General features: G+C 40.1%; 1 protein-coding gene across 25 annotated transcripts in view; it reads right to left on the bottom strand.

Annotated features, from left to right (window-relative positions):
* The window catches only part of DOCK9 (dedicator of cytokinesis 9), a 282,842-nt gene that overhangs the window by 75,707 nt on the left and 190,620 nt on the right, over positions 1 to 16,515 (bottom strand). For all 25 annotated transcript variants that reach the window (XM_041731244.1, XM_041731266.1, XM_041731253.1 and 22 more), the window contains exons 16-27: positions 12,847 to 12,926; positions 12,580 to 12,767; positions 12,392 to 12,457; positions 11,171 to 11,263; positions 9,987 to 10,110; positions 9,323 to 9,444; positions 8,105 to 8,191; positions 7,631 to 7,720; positions 5,846 to 5,961; positions 5,504 to 5,573; positions 4,559 to 4,684; positions 3,899 to 3,970 (exon numbers count right to left, since the gene is read on the bottom strand). In XM_041731244.1, coding sequence (XP_041587178.1) covers positions 3,899 to 3,970; positions 4,559 to 4,684; positions 5,504 to 5,573; positions 5,846 to 5,961; positions 7,631 to 7,720; positions 8,105 to 8,191; positions 9,323 to 9,444; positions 9,987 to 10,110; positions 11,171 to 11,263; positions 12,392 to 12,457; positions 12,580 to 12,767; positions 12,847 to 12,926 — 1,234 coding nt within the window. The remainder of the gene's footprint in view (positions 1 to 3,898; positions 3,971 to 4,558; positions 4,685 to 5,503; positions 5,574 to 5,845; positions 5,962 to 7,630; positions 7,721 to 8,104; positions 8,192 to 9,322; positions 9,445 to 9,986; positions 10,111 to 11,170; positions 11,264 to 12,391; positions 12,458 to 12,579; positions 12,768 to 12,846; positions 12,927 to 16,515) is intronic.

Raw genomic sequence — 16,515 nt, 5'->3', positions numbered from 1 at the left:
TATGGGGACTTGATCCCGGGATCCCAGGATCATGCCCTGAGCCAAAGGTAGATGCTCAACCACTGAGCCACTCAGGCATCCTAGGAAATTGCTTATTTTAGATACTAGTTCAAAGGGAGGCTATGATTCACAGCGTTTCTAAGCAAATGCGACAAAGTGAAGTTCAACTGGCTGGGATAGGAAGGTGGACACATGTGGCCGTATCCATCTTCAGCAAGAGTATAGCATTAGAAGCAAGCCCACCAGCATGCACCTTTCACAGGAGCACCTCCTTCTATGTAAATATACACCAGATGGAATGACCCCATTACCAGTGAGAGTGGACACTGCAGGCCTCAGCTCAACATACTATGCTTCCAAATGCTGATCCGTGCTAAACATTCTTGGGATGGGCATTGCAGTAAAAGCATTATCTGGCTCTCGTGTAAATCTGTGGCCCAGGTGCCCTACTAGGCAGATGTGTGCCTGGTTATGGCATTTTAAGAAAGACTCACAGTGAGGAAAAAAAACAAGGTCAGGATTATAAACACACTGGATTTACTAATAATCCTCAGTCTAAAAGTATAAAAATTCTGCAGGAATTTGATCATGATTCTGGAAATCACAAATGGCACAGGAATGGTGAATATGAACTTCTTCAATCAATTCAGAACACCAGGATCAGAGACTAGGATGTGTAATTCTTAAGATGCAAATAAAGACAAACATAAAAATAACTAATCCAAACATGTAAAATTCATTATTCCTCAGATATGAGGCAAAATGAATAAAACCTTCAAAATATGTGTGAAGTTCCTAGATCAATAATGTCTGATTCAGGGAAGCAGTGGCAAGTGACGCGGAAGTCCAAGGGTAGCCCTCTAAAAGTGAAATGTTAAGACTCTCCAAAGTGGGAAGTAAGTATTTTGAATCTCTTTTTATAGTAAATTATCTTATGGCTAAGCCCTCTCCTTTTAGCTGTATGTGTTTGTTTTTATGATGGATAACAATTTTTTTAAATAAAATACTTCTAAAAACTCTCTGAATATCCTTTTAGGACCAAGATATAATTAACTTACAGAAAAGGTTGTACATGGTAACATTTGAGCATTCTGTTCTAAAGAGTTTCAAAAACAGGGCTCCTGGGTCGCTCAGTTGGTTGAGCACCTGACTTCAGCTCAAGTCATGATCCTGGGGTCCTGGGATCGAGTCCCATGTCGGGCTCCCTGCTCAGTGGGGAGTCTGCTTCCCCGCGCCCCCCGTCTTTCCCCACTGCTCGTTTTCTCTCTTTCTGTCTCTGACTCATCCTCTCTCAAATAAATAAATACAATCTTTAAAAAAAATAAAAATAAAGAGTTCCAAAAACAAACTATTTCCCAGAGGTTCTAGAGAATTAGCTTATAAGGCTAGAAAGGGCAGGATACCTGGGAGAAGCTAATTCTGACTCTAGCATGAGTTCTAGGCTCTGCTCAGAATGCAATCCTCGGAATGCACCTCATGGGTCTATACTCCATCTTGACCTCTGTGGCATATGGGAGGAGTTGGATCAGAAGGCAGCTTTCAGTTTCCGACCATCCCTAAATTTCTATGGTTTAATTTGGCATCTTGAGAAAAAAAACACATGCAATTAAATTACTCTATTAAGGGATCCCTGGGTGGCTCAGTGGTTTAGCACCTGCCTTTGGCCCAGGGCGTGATCCTGGAGTCCCGGGATCAAGTCCCACATTGGGCTCCCTGCATGGAGCCTGCTTCTCCCTCTGCCTGTGTCTCTGCCTCTCTCTCTCTCTCTCTCTCTCTCTCTCTTTCTGTGTGTCTCTCATGAATAAATAAATGAAAGTCTTAAAAAATAAAAATTAAAAATTACTCTATTAATTTTGTATCACAGTTCTCAGAAAGAGATGTTACTGGTACTTCTGTGGGAGTTTCAAAAGTGTTCATTACCTCTTTGACCATTGCTCCCATGATCTAGTTGTGTACTTTCCCACCTAAACTCTGTGAAGACACAAACCACGCCACACTTAACTTTGTAACCCTTGAGCCTGCATATAAGTAAGGGATCTCCATGAATACTTTCTAAATAAAGCAGTTATATTTTTAAATATACCCAAGCCACCAGTCTTTCTCAAGTGATTACATTTACTCAGAGCCAAAAATAATGAAAAATCCACTGAGGCCTTGTTACAGACTGAATTTTGTCTCCTTGAAATTCGTATGTTGAAGTTCTAACCCACAGTCTCTCAGAATAGGACTGTATTTGGAGACACGGTCTTTAAAGAGGTAATTAAGTTAAAACAAAGTCATTAAGGTGGGCCTTAATCCAACAGGACTGGTATCCTTACAAGAAGAGGAGATTTGGACACAGACACATACCAAGGGAAGACAATACACAGACACACGGAGAAGGCAGCCATCTACAAGCCAAGGAGAGAGGCCTCAGAAACCAATCCTACAAATACCTTGATCTCAGACTTCTAGCCTCCAGAATCATGTGGAAATAAATTTCTTTTGTTAAAGCCACCCAGGCTGTGGTACTCACTATGGTAGCCCAAGCAAACTAAGACACGCCTATAGCTTATCCTACATATGACATTTTTAACAGAAAAGTCCTACATCCATACAACTTGCATGTGTGCTGCACGCATGCATGTGTGTGTGTGTATGTGCATGCATGCACACACACTTAGCTGCATACTGCCAAGTAGACAATCTGCTAGGTTTTTAACTTGGCAGGCTATTCTGGCATGATTTAGATGGTACGTTACTCTGTGGAAAGCAGGGCCCACCGCCATCTGGCATCTCCCTGTGTACTAAAACAGGAATTAAAAGAAAAAAAAAGAAGGAAACCACCTGGTCAGGCACCAGTGTCCGCTCTACTAGAGAAAGTGTGGCTTTCGGTTCTGAGCTGCCAACCTTCTGCCTGACAAAATCCAGCAGCCTTTCCCAAGGCTTTCTTGGAGAGTCCAGATCCCTGGTCCAGGGGGCCTAGATCTTCACCCTCCCTCCCTGGGGTTCCCCCTCTCCTCCCCTCATTCTTTGTGAAAGACTGCTGGGCACCATGACCTGCTTCCTGAGGGCCTCCTGTTCTGCAGGAGACTCAAGACCCTGCACAATGCAATGCAGAGAGAATTCATAGTCACAATCGCAACTCCAAGAGTATGCACATCTCAAAAGGGACTCTCACATGACCACTGTGTTTACCACATTAGAATCTTATCAAAATTTATCTACGCTGAGCCTCAGACAGCCAGCAGTGGCCAGTCATACATAGACAGGCATTAGTCCAGAGAGGTCTAAAGGTAGAGACTATAGGTACCTCAGGATACCTTTAGCCTGGGGGCCCAGAGTGTTACACATACCCAGGCATCTTAGGAGGAGGGAGGAGAGAAAAGAGGAGCCTGAGTTATCTCAGAGTCCATTCATTGCTTCCAGAGAATGTGAAGTGGCATCAGACAATCTACTCTCATCTAAGTCCCTGAGAAAGGTCTACAATGTTCAAGACTGGGTAACTACATTTAAAATAAATGCTTAGACTGCTACTCTCATTTCAAAAGACTTGAAGACTTCTGAGCAATACAAAGGAAAAGAGAGAGTTTTCTCTGGACTTAGTAACATGTGCTTCAGGAAAATGGGCTTTGGAGCCAGACTGGTCTCAAAACCTGGCCCCTTCCAGTCGCTAGAGGTGTGGCCTTACCAAGAGACTCACTCCAGTCTCTGTTTCTTCATCTATAAAATGAAGGGTAGTACTTTATGACAGCCCAATAGCTTCATTACTTGGAACAAAATGCTTTCTCACTTGGAAAACACTTAGGACTGTACTGTAATGGGCACACAGAAAGCATTCATGAATGTTAGCTAAAAATGTGACAAAAAGACCTTCCCCTAAGAGCCACCACAAAAGCCCTGATACAAAGCGACATACCTTAACTTTGGAGTTCTCTATCAAATGCTGAGCCATGGATTTTATCAAAACGTCAAAGAAAAACCATGAATACTGAAAGAAAAAAGAAAAGATCCCAGTGAGAAAAACAAATTAGAAGGTGAGATGTCTACTCTCTTAGGTTGGTAATATTACAGACACAAAACAGGTGTGACCTCAAAACAGGGCCAAACCTCTTGGCAAATTATTAACAGACCAGAGGTGTGTGGCAGCTGTTCTCTTGCTTTTGCATGTCCAACAAAAAACTGTATCCCACAAGGAAGCTGGACGCATATGCTCAGCGTGGCACAAACCAACAAGAGGCACCACTGGATTAGATTTGTGATCTTTCCTCTTGGCTGAGCCTCGCCTGCTGATGCTGCCTTTTTAATCTTCAACTCGGTATCCTCCACTCATTTCAGTATAATGACTTCTTAAAACTCAAGAGCCTGTGAAACGTTAAATATAGTAATATTTTGATAGAAGCACAAGTATAAGCAGCAAAGTTGGTCTCAAAGAACTAACTCTTTACCCCTTTTTAGGAGGTGGGGACGGTCTCTAAAAGTGCACAAGAAGGGTAAACTGATCAGGTTATGGTGTTTGGATTTTCTTCCATCGATTTCAATACTGCAGAGCCACACTGGCCCCCACCCCCCGATATACCTTAAGTAGTTTGTTGCTGGTGAGGAAGTCAGCAGAAGGCTTGAGAATTGTGGTCATGGCTTTTGTCAGTTCTTCATGCACGGTCTTGTATTCAGAAGCAATGTACGGCTCAGCCTTGTAAGCATACTTTGAAGAAAAGGGAAAGATACTTTAATGTCTCAGTTATCCAAGATGGGCTGAAAAGCAGGAGGCTCCAAGGGATGGCAGTAAGGGACCGAGGTACAAATGCAGGGTGGGAGAGGAAGGTGTGGAAACAGGAGGGAAGGGTGACATAAAGAGGGAGCCCAGGATACCTTCAGGGAACCCATTATAACATGGAACCACCCATCAGTGGTCCTCCAGCCCACAACTCCACCTCCCAGGAACTTCAAAGAATGTGTCACCCGACACTGGGTGACTCGATCCCACAGCTATAATTTATAGTGATGTCTAAGACTAAATGGAACATATGTAACTGAATGGTGATCACCACTCTGTTCACCAAATAGTATTACTTAAACAAAGAACCTGTTGATATTCATCCTAACGACATGTCTTGCTGTCCTACATCGTTATCTAATTTGACGGTGGCCAGAGCTAACCTCCTCTCAGGAGAAGCAGTTTTACTACAAATCTTAGTTGGTAAAAAGAAAAATGAAAACAATAGTACTATACCAAAGGCCTATCAAAAGGGACTTAAAATTCTTTAAAATTCCATGTTATTATTATTCGCAAAACCCATTAAGAGAAATGTGCATTGAAAAATAAAACTAAGTAAATAAATTAATTGCCCCTCTGAACTTCTTCTCGTTCAGGTATAAGTACTGACTATAGGTATAGAAGAGAAAGTAGAGATACTCAATTTCACCCCAAAATAACTAGATTTTTTTTTAAAAAAATGAGACCTTAGAAGGAAAATTGGAGAGCCACAGATTTAAATGATTTGGGACAGTTTATTTTACATACCTTAACATATGACCTCAAGTGGCTCTCCAATCCTTCCTCATGGCACTGGGCAACCACATGAATAATGACCCTACACACCACAGGAATGAATAAAGCAATGAATAGTAATGTGAAAATGAACACATTTCATTATTACACAGTAGTTGTACAACAATGATGATTCTATTGGCACCACAGGAAACAAGGAAACGAGGAATTAGATGGGGTCCCTACTCATGGGATCAAAAGAAATTTCTTAAATATAATGGTCAACACATACTAGCATCCCAGATATGTATGACCATGCTCCAGATGTGGACAGATTGAAAGGGAAGAAGGTATCCGTCTATCCACTTCTCTTACCGTGTCACATTGACAGCAACTTCCTCCTGGGTTGCTCTGGTGAGGACTCGGAATAGTTGGTTTAGGATGGTGGGCAAGAAGGCGATCATCACATGGCCTTCCATAGCATGCAGGCTCTACAGACAAAGAATGGCCATTCGTGTCATCTTCTTAAAGGGAAACCAACCCCAAGCAATTTCCACTCAGTTTCAAACAAGCATGGAAGACGTTTATCTAAAACAGTGGGAGGCCATGGCGGGCAGAATAAGGGACAAAGATGTTCACATCCTAATCCCCAGAACATGTGAATATGTTACACAGCTAAAGGGAATTAAGGCTGCTAATTGGCTGGGCTTAAGATAGAAGGACTCTTCTGGATAATCCAGGTGGACCCAAAGTCATCACAAGGGTCCTTAAAGTCAGAAGAGGGAAGCAGAAGGGGAGAGTCGGGGAAGACGTGCCTAAGGAAAGAATGGTCAGAGATGCAACATTGTTGGCTTTGTGGTGGAGGAAGGGGGCACACGCAAAGGAATGAGGGAAACCTTCAGAAGTAGAGAAAGGTCAAGTAAGATTCACCCCCAGAGTTTCCAGAAAGGAACTCAGCCATGTTAACAACATCTTGATTTGAGCTCAGTGAAGCCTGTGTCGGATTTTGGACCTACAAAGGTGTAAGAAAATAAATCTGTGTTGTTGAAGTCACCAAATTTGCAGCAATTTGTTATAGCAGCAATAGAAAACTAATACAAAGGCTCTTCTTAAAGTCACATGGCTCTCTGTGAGGTACCTAAAAGGGCACTTGGCCAACCTGTGATTTCAGAACTCCCACTCCGTGTTCCTTGCTGAAATCAAACAAACTTGTATTCCATTTCTCACATTTCTTTTTTTTTTTTTTTTTTTAAGATTTATTTATTTGAGAGAGAAACAGAGAGAGATCATGCAGAGTGAGGGGCAGAAAGAGAGAATCTCAAGCAGACTCCCTGCTGAGTGCAGAGGTTGATGCAGGATTCAATCCCAGGACCCCAAGATCATGACCTGAGCTGAAATCAAGAGCTAGTCACTTAACTGACTGAGCCACTCAGGTGCTCTCATTTTTCACATTTCTTATATTTTGTCCCCATGCCTGGAATGCTCTTTTAGCTACTCTCCTTTTTAAAAACACTCCCCTTGAACTGCATTCTGGATAAGGCTCCCCTAAAGAAACCCCATCTTGCTCTTACCATTTCATGACACTGGGAGTCTCCAACCCCTGTACAACACTGGGGTCAGTTATGTGCATTCTTTCTGTTTTTTCCATTCCCTGCCCTCTCACTCCCCAGCAGCATGTATTCTCCAAAGTTATCTCCTACAGTGAACTAAAAATTAATTAATGTTGGGACTTATGCTTCTTCACTGCTTATGTGTCTATTACTGTGCTCTACAGCTGGGGAGCACTCCACAGATAGGGCCTGTGAGTGAGTGATCTATGCAGAGAACAATGTGTTTTGGATTGGGCCTAAAAACAGTATAATATACATGGGACGAGAATGAAGGCAGGAGTTGTCTTTCTTTTATCTTCTTTTTATTTTTAAATTAAATTTTTAATTTTAAGACCAGTATAGTTAACATATAGTGTTCTGGACTTGTCCTATTTCTGAGTTCACTTTTTACCACCATCTAAAACCACAAATAAGCTATCAATGTGAGAATATCTAGTAAGAGCATTCTTCGAAGGTTCCCAAGTGGTAAGAACAACACTCACCACCAGAAAGAAAACCCAGCCTTCTCTGAACTCATTAGAAAGGGGTCACTAAAGAAGTCATCTGATACCTTAAGGTATTTTACAAGTTCACTCCCTAAGGCTTGGGCTCCAGATTCAGTTTTCTGGCAGTACTGGAAAAAATTATGCAAATGCTGATCCTGGGAGAAAAAAAGAAGAGAAAGAAATAAAGTCTATTAGCATAATGCTGTAGAAATAGGAGTATCTGCTTCTCGCAGCATGCATGTTTTATTTAGACTATGCAACTGATCATATAAAGATGAAAACATCAAGGAGATAAAAATAAATTTTAAAAAAGATTTCAAAGATCCTCCAACCAAAGAAGAAATTGTTGAGAAATGTTACTTATACTGTTCACTTATATCTGAACATTTGAGCACCTTATAATGTACTTTCTTCAACGAAAGACCTCTAGAGTACAAATACATCCATATAACATATAAATTAGGATTTCACTTTGCCAAAAAATCCTTCAAACTCATTCAATGAGCAATCACTGCTAATGCTAATAGGATAGTACATACCTGAGTATACACTGTGGAAACCAGATGAGTTGAAACCTTCAGCAGTGGCTTGCTTCCTTCTACCCATTTAATTTCTGGACCATAATGCTGAAAAGGTACGGAAGGGGTGGAAAAAATCCCAACATATTAGCCACCTTGGCTTCAAACACCATGCTCACTGAGGGGACTGATGAGGTGTCACAGGCCCAAGCAGAATCAGTGACTTAGTAGTTACAGCTGGCTCACAGTAGGGATGCAACCAGTCTTAATTTCCACTTACTTTCTTCCCCCAAGTACAGCACTCTCCTTACTGGATTTTCTAAATTATCTTCTGTTTAGGTGTGGCTATAGAACTACTATCCATTTGAGAGGGAAAGAATACTTTTTCATCAACGACTTAACCAAACTGGAGCTCAGGATCCTTAAAGTGATGGCAGAAGATACTGAATCCAGCAAATAGGACAGTAGAAGTCCTAACAGGGTAAAGAGCCAATCATCTGTGTGTGCTTATTTTGATTTCTGAAACGTCCTTTTTCTTTGTTCAGACTAGCAATTTTAACTGTTATATGATTTCCCCTGGTTTTGGAATATTTTGATTGTTTGTCCATAATATGGACCCAGAACTGGCAGTACTTAAATGCACAGAAACATTAAAAAGCCATTTAAAATGAAATGAAACCTTATCTCAGCATGTTATAAAACTGAAGTCTATAAAATTTAAGATGTCAAAAAAAATGCAAAACCAACTAACCAATTGGGAAAATCTAAGAAAATTCAGGTTTTAATGAATCAGAAAATGTCTTAGAATGGGCTGCCCTGTGGGTGAGATTTGTTACTAGATTTACTCTAGGCTGGAAGACAATTCCTAATAGTCTGCGTGACTCTAAGAACACATCCTTACTTAAGCATGGGCTAGTTTGCAGCGAAAAACTTCTACTTCATCCAGTTTCTCCAATCTCCACGTCTCTATTCCCCTGCTGAAGTACTGCTAGGTCAGGGCTTCTAAAACTGTAATTCTACCCCCCACCAAAAAAATAAATAAAATAAAACTGTAATTCTAAAGTGTGCCGTTAATAGCACTGCCTTTCACTGGCCTATGTTTACTTGAAAATGAATAACTAAAATCAAAATGTTGGGACCAGGAAAAATACTGTGTGCTTTTTTTACGTTATTCTTGCTTTAACTGATTTTTCATGTTTTCTGAAGTTACTGGGATAAATCAATCTTAAAGTTCTATACCCTGCCCATCCCGAGCTCCTGGTAGCCAAGGTAGCCAGATGGGAGATTGGCTGAGACAGGAACATGCTGTTCACTAGTCACCACTCTTCCATCCTTCAGGAGAGGAAGCCAGGAATATCCAACTGTTGAAACAAAGCACAAAACACTTCACTGTCGGTGTTCGAAAACATATCAAAGAAAGTCAATGCTACTAAACTGCCTGATCTTTAAGGCCCTGAATCTAGTCTTTGTAGAATATTGTCTACAACATTACTTTGGCCTCTTTGGGATTACAATTTCAAAATGATCTTTCAGAAAAATTTACATATGCAAGCCCCAGCATGCTACCTTCATAAACTTCATCTAAAAACTCTGCAAAGGGGCTTCTGGGTAGCTCCTAAGCATCTGCTTTTAGGCTTCAGTCATGATCTCAGGGTCCTGAGATTGAGTCCTACCTCAGGCTCCCTGCTCCACGGGGTGGCAGTGGGGGTGTGTGGTCTACATGCCCCTCCCTTTCTGCCCCTCCTCCCACTCATGCTCTCCCCTTTGTCTCTCAAATAAATAAAATCTTTTAAAAAATTAAAAATAAAAACTCTGAAAGAGGATGAGGATTCTGAATCAAAATAAAATTTAAGAACCTAAGATGTAAGTCATAAAGAGTCAAAGGAATGACGAAATCCCAAACCTTGTGTTTCAACCACATCCTTCTTCTTCGTGCTTCCTTTACTTGAACTATCACAGCTGACATGGAAAAATGTGAACAGCAAGTGGTGCTTTCCATGCAGCTGGGTGGGCAATTCTATTTTGATCTGCAAGGAAGACCAAAATAACAATCTTTTTAATATCTGAAAACAAAATCTCGATGAAAGTGGCTACACGATGCATTACCCCGTGCATGCATGAGCATACATTTGGTCTCCAAACTGATATTAACATTTGTGGTCAGAGAAAGCAGAGAACGTAGACAGTGCTAAAGAAATGGATCCATACACCACTGTCATGGTCTGAATGTGCAAGTCCCTACTCCCAACACTCAAATGCATTTGTTGAAATCCTAACCCCCTCCAACGTGATAGTATTTGGAGGTGGGGTCTTTGGGGGTGGATCAGGTCATAAGGATGGAGCCCCATGAATGGGATTAATGTTCTTATATCTAAGAGAGCCACCCCCCTGCCCCAGCCTTCCCACCATGTAAGGATACAATTGAGTCTGTGACCAGGAGGGAGATGGCCCTCACCCAGCCATGCTGGCATCTTGACCTAGGACTTTAGCTTCCAGAACTGTGAACAGTAAATGTCTGCTCTTTACATCTACCCAGTCTGGTATTTGTTCTGGCTACTGAACAGACTGAGAACATTCACTGACTAGAAACGAGAGAGTTGGTATGTCAACTCTAGAAAGAACTAGAAACATAACATCAACCAACTGAACTGAAATCTAGTAACATTAACCAGGATAGGACATTTAAAAGCAGGATTCTTAGAGCAGTTTTAATGAACTACACTATGATTCTATATAAAGAAACCCAATAATGAGAAAGAAAGATTCTCAGGTCCAACAAAGGTAACTATACTTAAGTATGAACTTGAAAGAAAATATGTCAGAATATTAATCGTAGTAGTAACAAAGGAGGGATTTTTGACTTTTTCTTTTCTATTATCAGCATTTTCCAAGTTTTTGGAATAAATGTTACTTTTTGTAATTACAAAAGATGTAAAATAAATACTTCAACATTTAGTTCTAGTACTGTAATTCTAGTATAGCATGCAGTTTCTTTTGTTTTTCTTTTTTTGCTTTATTAAGCACAGAATTCAGAGTTTCCTTTAAAACTGGTTAACTGGGTTTTCCCATGAAAACCCCTTGGCTTACCTCATCATAAAATTCTGGGTTTTGGTGATGGTGTAAAACCGCAGCAAAGGCGCTTCTTGTGAACACTGGCCCACCAGGTCTGCCATAAATGCACTAAGTAAGAGTTAGCAAAGGAAGACACCAGTATTTAATTAACAGAATAAGAAATTAAACTCAGATGTGTTGTCAAGAGGCATTTCTACAGCATAAACTTATAACCCCCTCCAAAAGATTTCTTCAACCTAAGAGACTCCAGGCCCCTCAGATCCCCTACTTCACGGTCCAACCCATCCTCCAGCCCATTTCCCAGCATCACTTCCCCTGCCAGGCACACACACCTGTCCTGGCTGTAACTAGACTGCACCTTACCCATAGTCACCTATCATACCTGCATGCCTGTGCTCATGCAATTCCTCTGTCTGAATGACAGTTCTATGTGCACGAAACTCCCATGTGTCCATCAAGAAATGATTCACTCCTTCCTATATGTCCCCCCAACATTTTTTATACCAATTATCAGGTTTGACAAAAAAACAGTTCTGTGTGCCAGGAGCTTTTTCTCCATGACTTCCTTTTCCACTAAGCCATGACTTTCTAGAGGGCAAAAGCTATTATTATATTCTTTGCATCTTTGTCTCCTTCTCTTCTTGGAAAGTCATCTTCAGAGTTACAGTAAAGAACTTGGGCTATAGGATCAGATGACCTGGGTTTGAACACCGGTTCCACTAAAGGATTACCTGAAGGAATTTATTTAAATTCTGTACATTAATCTCATCTAACAAATACTGTTAGGAGAATTAAAGGAGTTTAATACCTATAAGGGTCTAAGATCAGAGTCTGCACTATACAAGCATCCAGTAAACATCACCAATAATCTATTACTGTTATTACTATAATAATAAATATCAACAAATTTTTATTATTATTTCTATTATCAATCTTACTAATGCCAATTCTTAGCACCCATACAATGTCTGGCTCAGAGTAAGACATTATATGGTTACTGAAGTGAACATACACAGGAAACCTTGATCCCTAAAGAGTATAACAAAACCAGTCAATGAGGAGAAAGAACTCAAGTACTCCATATTCCATAAGGTTCAACACATGTGGTTACATATTGCGATGTCACATATTTTTGTGTTTGTGTCGATTATAATGTGCTAAATTCCTTTAGCTATGCAATATCATGCAGGTCCATTTTTAAAATGGAAAAATGCGAACATATATAAAAAAACAAACCTTCAGAGGCTGAGAATCTTCTTCATCCGAATCTTTGAATTCAATGCAAATAGCAATATTTCTGGCCTGCAGCAATATTTAAAGAAAAAGAAAAACAAAAAGCCAGAATATGTATTTATATAAGAACATAAGAATCAAAACCCAACAGAATCTGATATCAAAACTGAAACCTCGATCTTTGCACTCACCTTGGCAAAAGACTTTTGACTGTCATATTTCAAGTACTTAGGATAAACATAAAGGTGATTGTTGTAGATGGTGTAAGGCTGTGTGTGTTTTGGTATGCAGGGCACAAATTCTTCTACTTCAAATGTGATTGGAGTTTTACTACAGGTTTCAAATTGCTTCATGGGAATGTATGATGAGTTGACATAATCTGGAAAATTAAAAACAAACAAATTGAGGTAAAAGCCAAACAAAATTTTGTCTAGTTATTACAAAGAACTTATACTCACTAGGAAAGTCTGAGGAAACATTATCAATTGTAATGTCTAGGTTGCCCAAAATCACTGGGAGCTTAGCCATCTTCTCAGGTCTAGAAACAGAAGAGAAAAATCACACATTTATAAGTTAAGTTAGTTATAAAACCTAAATTCCAGAGCAGCACTCCCCAGAGAAATTTAGTGTGAGCCACAAAAGTAATTTTAAACCTTCCTAGTAGCCACACTTTAAAAAGTAAAAAGAAACAGGTAAAATTAGTTTTAAGAATATATTTTATTGGGCAGCCTGAGGGGCTCAGCAGTTTAGTGCTGCCTTTAGCCCAGGGTGTGATCCTGGAGACCCGGGATCGAGTCCCACATCAGGCTCCCTGCATGGAGCCTGCTTCTCCCTCTACCTGTGTCTCTACCTCTCTCTCTCTCTGTATGCATGTCTCTCATGAATAAATAAATAAAATCTTTTTTAAAAAAGGATATATTTTATTTAACCTAATATATCCAAAATATTATGATTTTAATCTGTAATCAGTATAAAAAATTACTCTAATTCTTTGAACCCAGATGTGTTTTACAGTTAGAGCTCATCTGTTTGGACTTGTGGTTCTCATGTTCAACAGCCACCTGCAGCCAGTGGCTACCATGTTGGACTGCACAAATCCAGATAAGACTATCAGACAGATGTTATAGGTCACTGTTTTCGTGAAACATGCCATCCTTACCCACATTCTTGGCTCACTCAGAATTATGAAAATAACAATCTCAAAGCTGCTTTAGACTCCAGTGTCTAGTAAAATGGTGGACACAAAGTAGGTACTCAGTGAAATGTTTGGTGTTTGTATTTGGTCTAACTTAAAGCAGTGTAAGAATCTCATCTGTGATATTTCTGACAAGAACTGCTACCACATCAACCCTTCCTGGTTGAAAGGAAACTTTCAACATAGCCATTTTGACACCCAGATTGTTCCTCCTCACTTGGACTCTCTGCAACTTCCATTCACCAAGGCACTTGGCTACATTTCTTTGTGTAACACCCTTTAACCATCTATATATAAACAGCAACCACAGCTTGCTGAAGTCCTCCATTCTCAGTGCTTTTGGACCTTCCTTCAATGCCAAATCTCCCCTAAAGGAATGTCCTGTTTATGTCAAGGCACCCAAACTGCACACAACAGGCCCAGTAAGCTCTGACCATGTGGGGATCGAGCAGCTATCTGGTTTTGAACAACATATCCTTCTACTAATGTAGCCAAATGCTATTATTTTGTGGTAGCCACACCTACCTGGTGATATACATTACATTTAAATCATCTAAAATCCCTAAATCTTTTCCCATATGCTTTACTACCATGCTAGATCTCTCCATCCTGTATTCATACAATTATGTTTTTTGGTACCTGGAACAGGATTTGATTTTTGCCTTGAGGAAATTTCACTCTTTCACATTTGAGCCATTTCTAGTTGATCAAAACCTTCCTAAATCCAGATTATAACCCCTAATGAATTAGATATTCCTAATAGCTTGATGTCATGAAGACATTTCATCAGCATGTTATATTCTCAAAAAAGTCACTGATGATGATACTGCACAGAATATAGCCAAGAACAGATTCCTTCTCAAACCTCCAAAGGCCCTTCGCCAGACCGATATTGGCCCATTCTGGTGTCTGGCTACTTCAGCAGTTGAACAACTGTCCACTCACGATTAGTACACTTCTCTAACTTGTTCACAGGACATCCTGGAATAGACAGTTGTTGAGGGCTTTGCACTCCTCTGTGGTACTAGTTTAGCAACCCAATTAGAAAGAGAAAAGCTGAAACGCAGTTAGGATGACTAGTTTGACGTGACATGACTTATTCCTAGAAAACAGAATGCTGCCTCGTGGTTCTTCATGAGCCACCTGTTTAATGTCTTTTAAAACAATGCCAGAAAACATCAGAGCTCACTGGCCTCCAAATTCTGCAGTTGGTCTTATTCCTATGTTTGAAAAGTTCCTAGCTCCTGCTTTTAAGATTCCTCTGATGTTAGTGTTATCTATTAATCAGTCTCACAAATAATGTATCAGTCTATCCTGGGGTATTGCTCATCTGTATCAGGACTTCCTAACAACCCTAAATTCTCGTCCTTATGACAACAGACCATGCTGAGCACCATTCATCTTTGCAGAATCACTTTCTCCTAGAGTTTTTCTCTTTTATCCGAATCTTTCCACCTGTCATATGTTTATATCGGAGTTTAAATGATCAATTCCTTCAAATCCTGAGAGAGATCACTGTCAGGAAGGTAAGCCAACAATTTTCTACACATTCTGCCTTCATTTAAAAAGATTTCTAGCCAAAAGATGTCCAGGTGCAGCCCAGCGTCACCCCTACATCTTGTCCTTGTGCCCATAGTGTGATTTGTTCAAAAACACAATCTTCTTTGCTACTAGCAGGAAGATTGTACCTTTGCCAATCATTTCCTTAGAGCTGTCTTGGGCCTCCCATACAACTTGTGCTCCCATTGATAGACTGCTGAAGCCTCTCTCAGCTTCACACAAAGCTCTCCAGGTACACTGACCCTTAGACCCATTGGATTCTATGCAGCTATAAATTCTCCTGATGTGGAATGCCTTCATTCAAACAACTCAGCACTGCCCCGTATCACAAAACACTATGCCCCACAAATCTTAGAGACACCTATAAAGTTGTATCTGCCTCCATGAGTCAGAAGTACCATTTATTACAAAGAATACTTTCAAATGTAAGTATTCAAGAGCATTGTATTTCACCCCTTCCCAGTTACTTCTACCCATAAATGAATATGTACCTTATTCATCATTTTTTCCTTTATTCTGACATCATCCTCATATAAACTTCTGATAACTGAATTTCTAAGCAACAAGTTTTAATTAAACAATCTTCACTGCAACTCTGTATAACGTGTTATTTCCTTCTGTGTCTAACTATATTAAGAAATAACTATATTATTTCTTATTCGTATTCTTTCCTCTGCTGAGAGCTTTTACTTCTGGCTGCTATTTCCATACAGACATTATGTCCATGTATTTCCAAGAAAGCACAAATCTGAGCTTAGTTCCATACCACATAGCACATGAGCTTTGGGGAAGCTCTTTCTATCAGCTTAGTTTTTTAAATACAATCTTAAGTTTACTTCAGAAGCTTAGGGGTTTTATTGAACTTGGCTTATCAGACATCAAAACCTCACAAACAATGAGAATTCTACTGCCTTTTTTATGTGCAATTTGTAAAGTGATAGGGCGTGTGTGTGTGTGTGTGTGTATGTGTGTGTTACACCAAGTGAATTCTATTATGACTAGGATTGGGTTTGTTTGTTTTTTTAATTTGTAAAGGACATATAAATTATATGCAAAACTTAGAATATTTCAGCATGAAAACTCATCCTAAAACTTCATTAAATAAATGTATAAAGTAAGCACAGATAGGGTATCTGGAATTTGGGAACTGCTTTTGTCTACATATAAACCTAGGAATGAGGCTCAAACTCTTGCTCTTAGGAAAAGGAAAGGTTTTCTCTTCCCATTGCCATACAATTGCTCCACAATTCCCAGAGGCAGGGAGAGCATCACAAACCAGCAGTCATCCCAACCCAACAGATTGGGTGTCCTCACCTCCATGTTTCTGCAGTCCAGTCCCCCCTTCCCCATTGTCTGTACTGACCCATTAAAG

The sequence above is a fragment of the Vulpes lagopus genome, chromosome 16 (assembly GCF_018345385.1).
Source record: "Vulpes lagopus strain Blue_001 chromosome 16, ASM1834538v1, whole genome shotgun sequence".
NCBI classification, from domain to species: domain Eukaryota; kingdom Metazoa; phylum Chordata; class Mammalia; order Carnivora; family Canidae; genus Vulpes; species Vulpes lagopus.
This window is presented reverse-complemented; position numbering and strand designations above follow the sequence as displayed.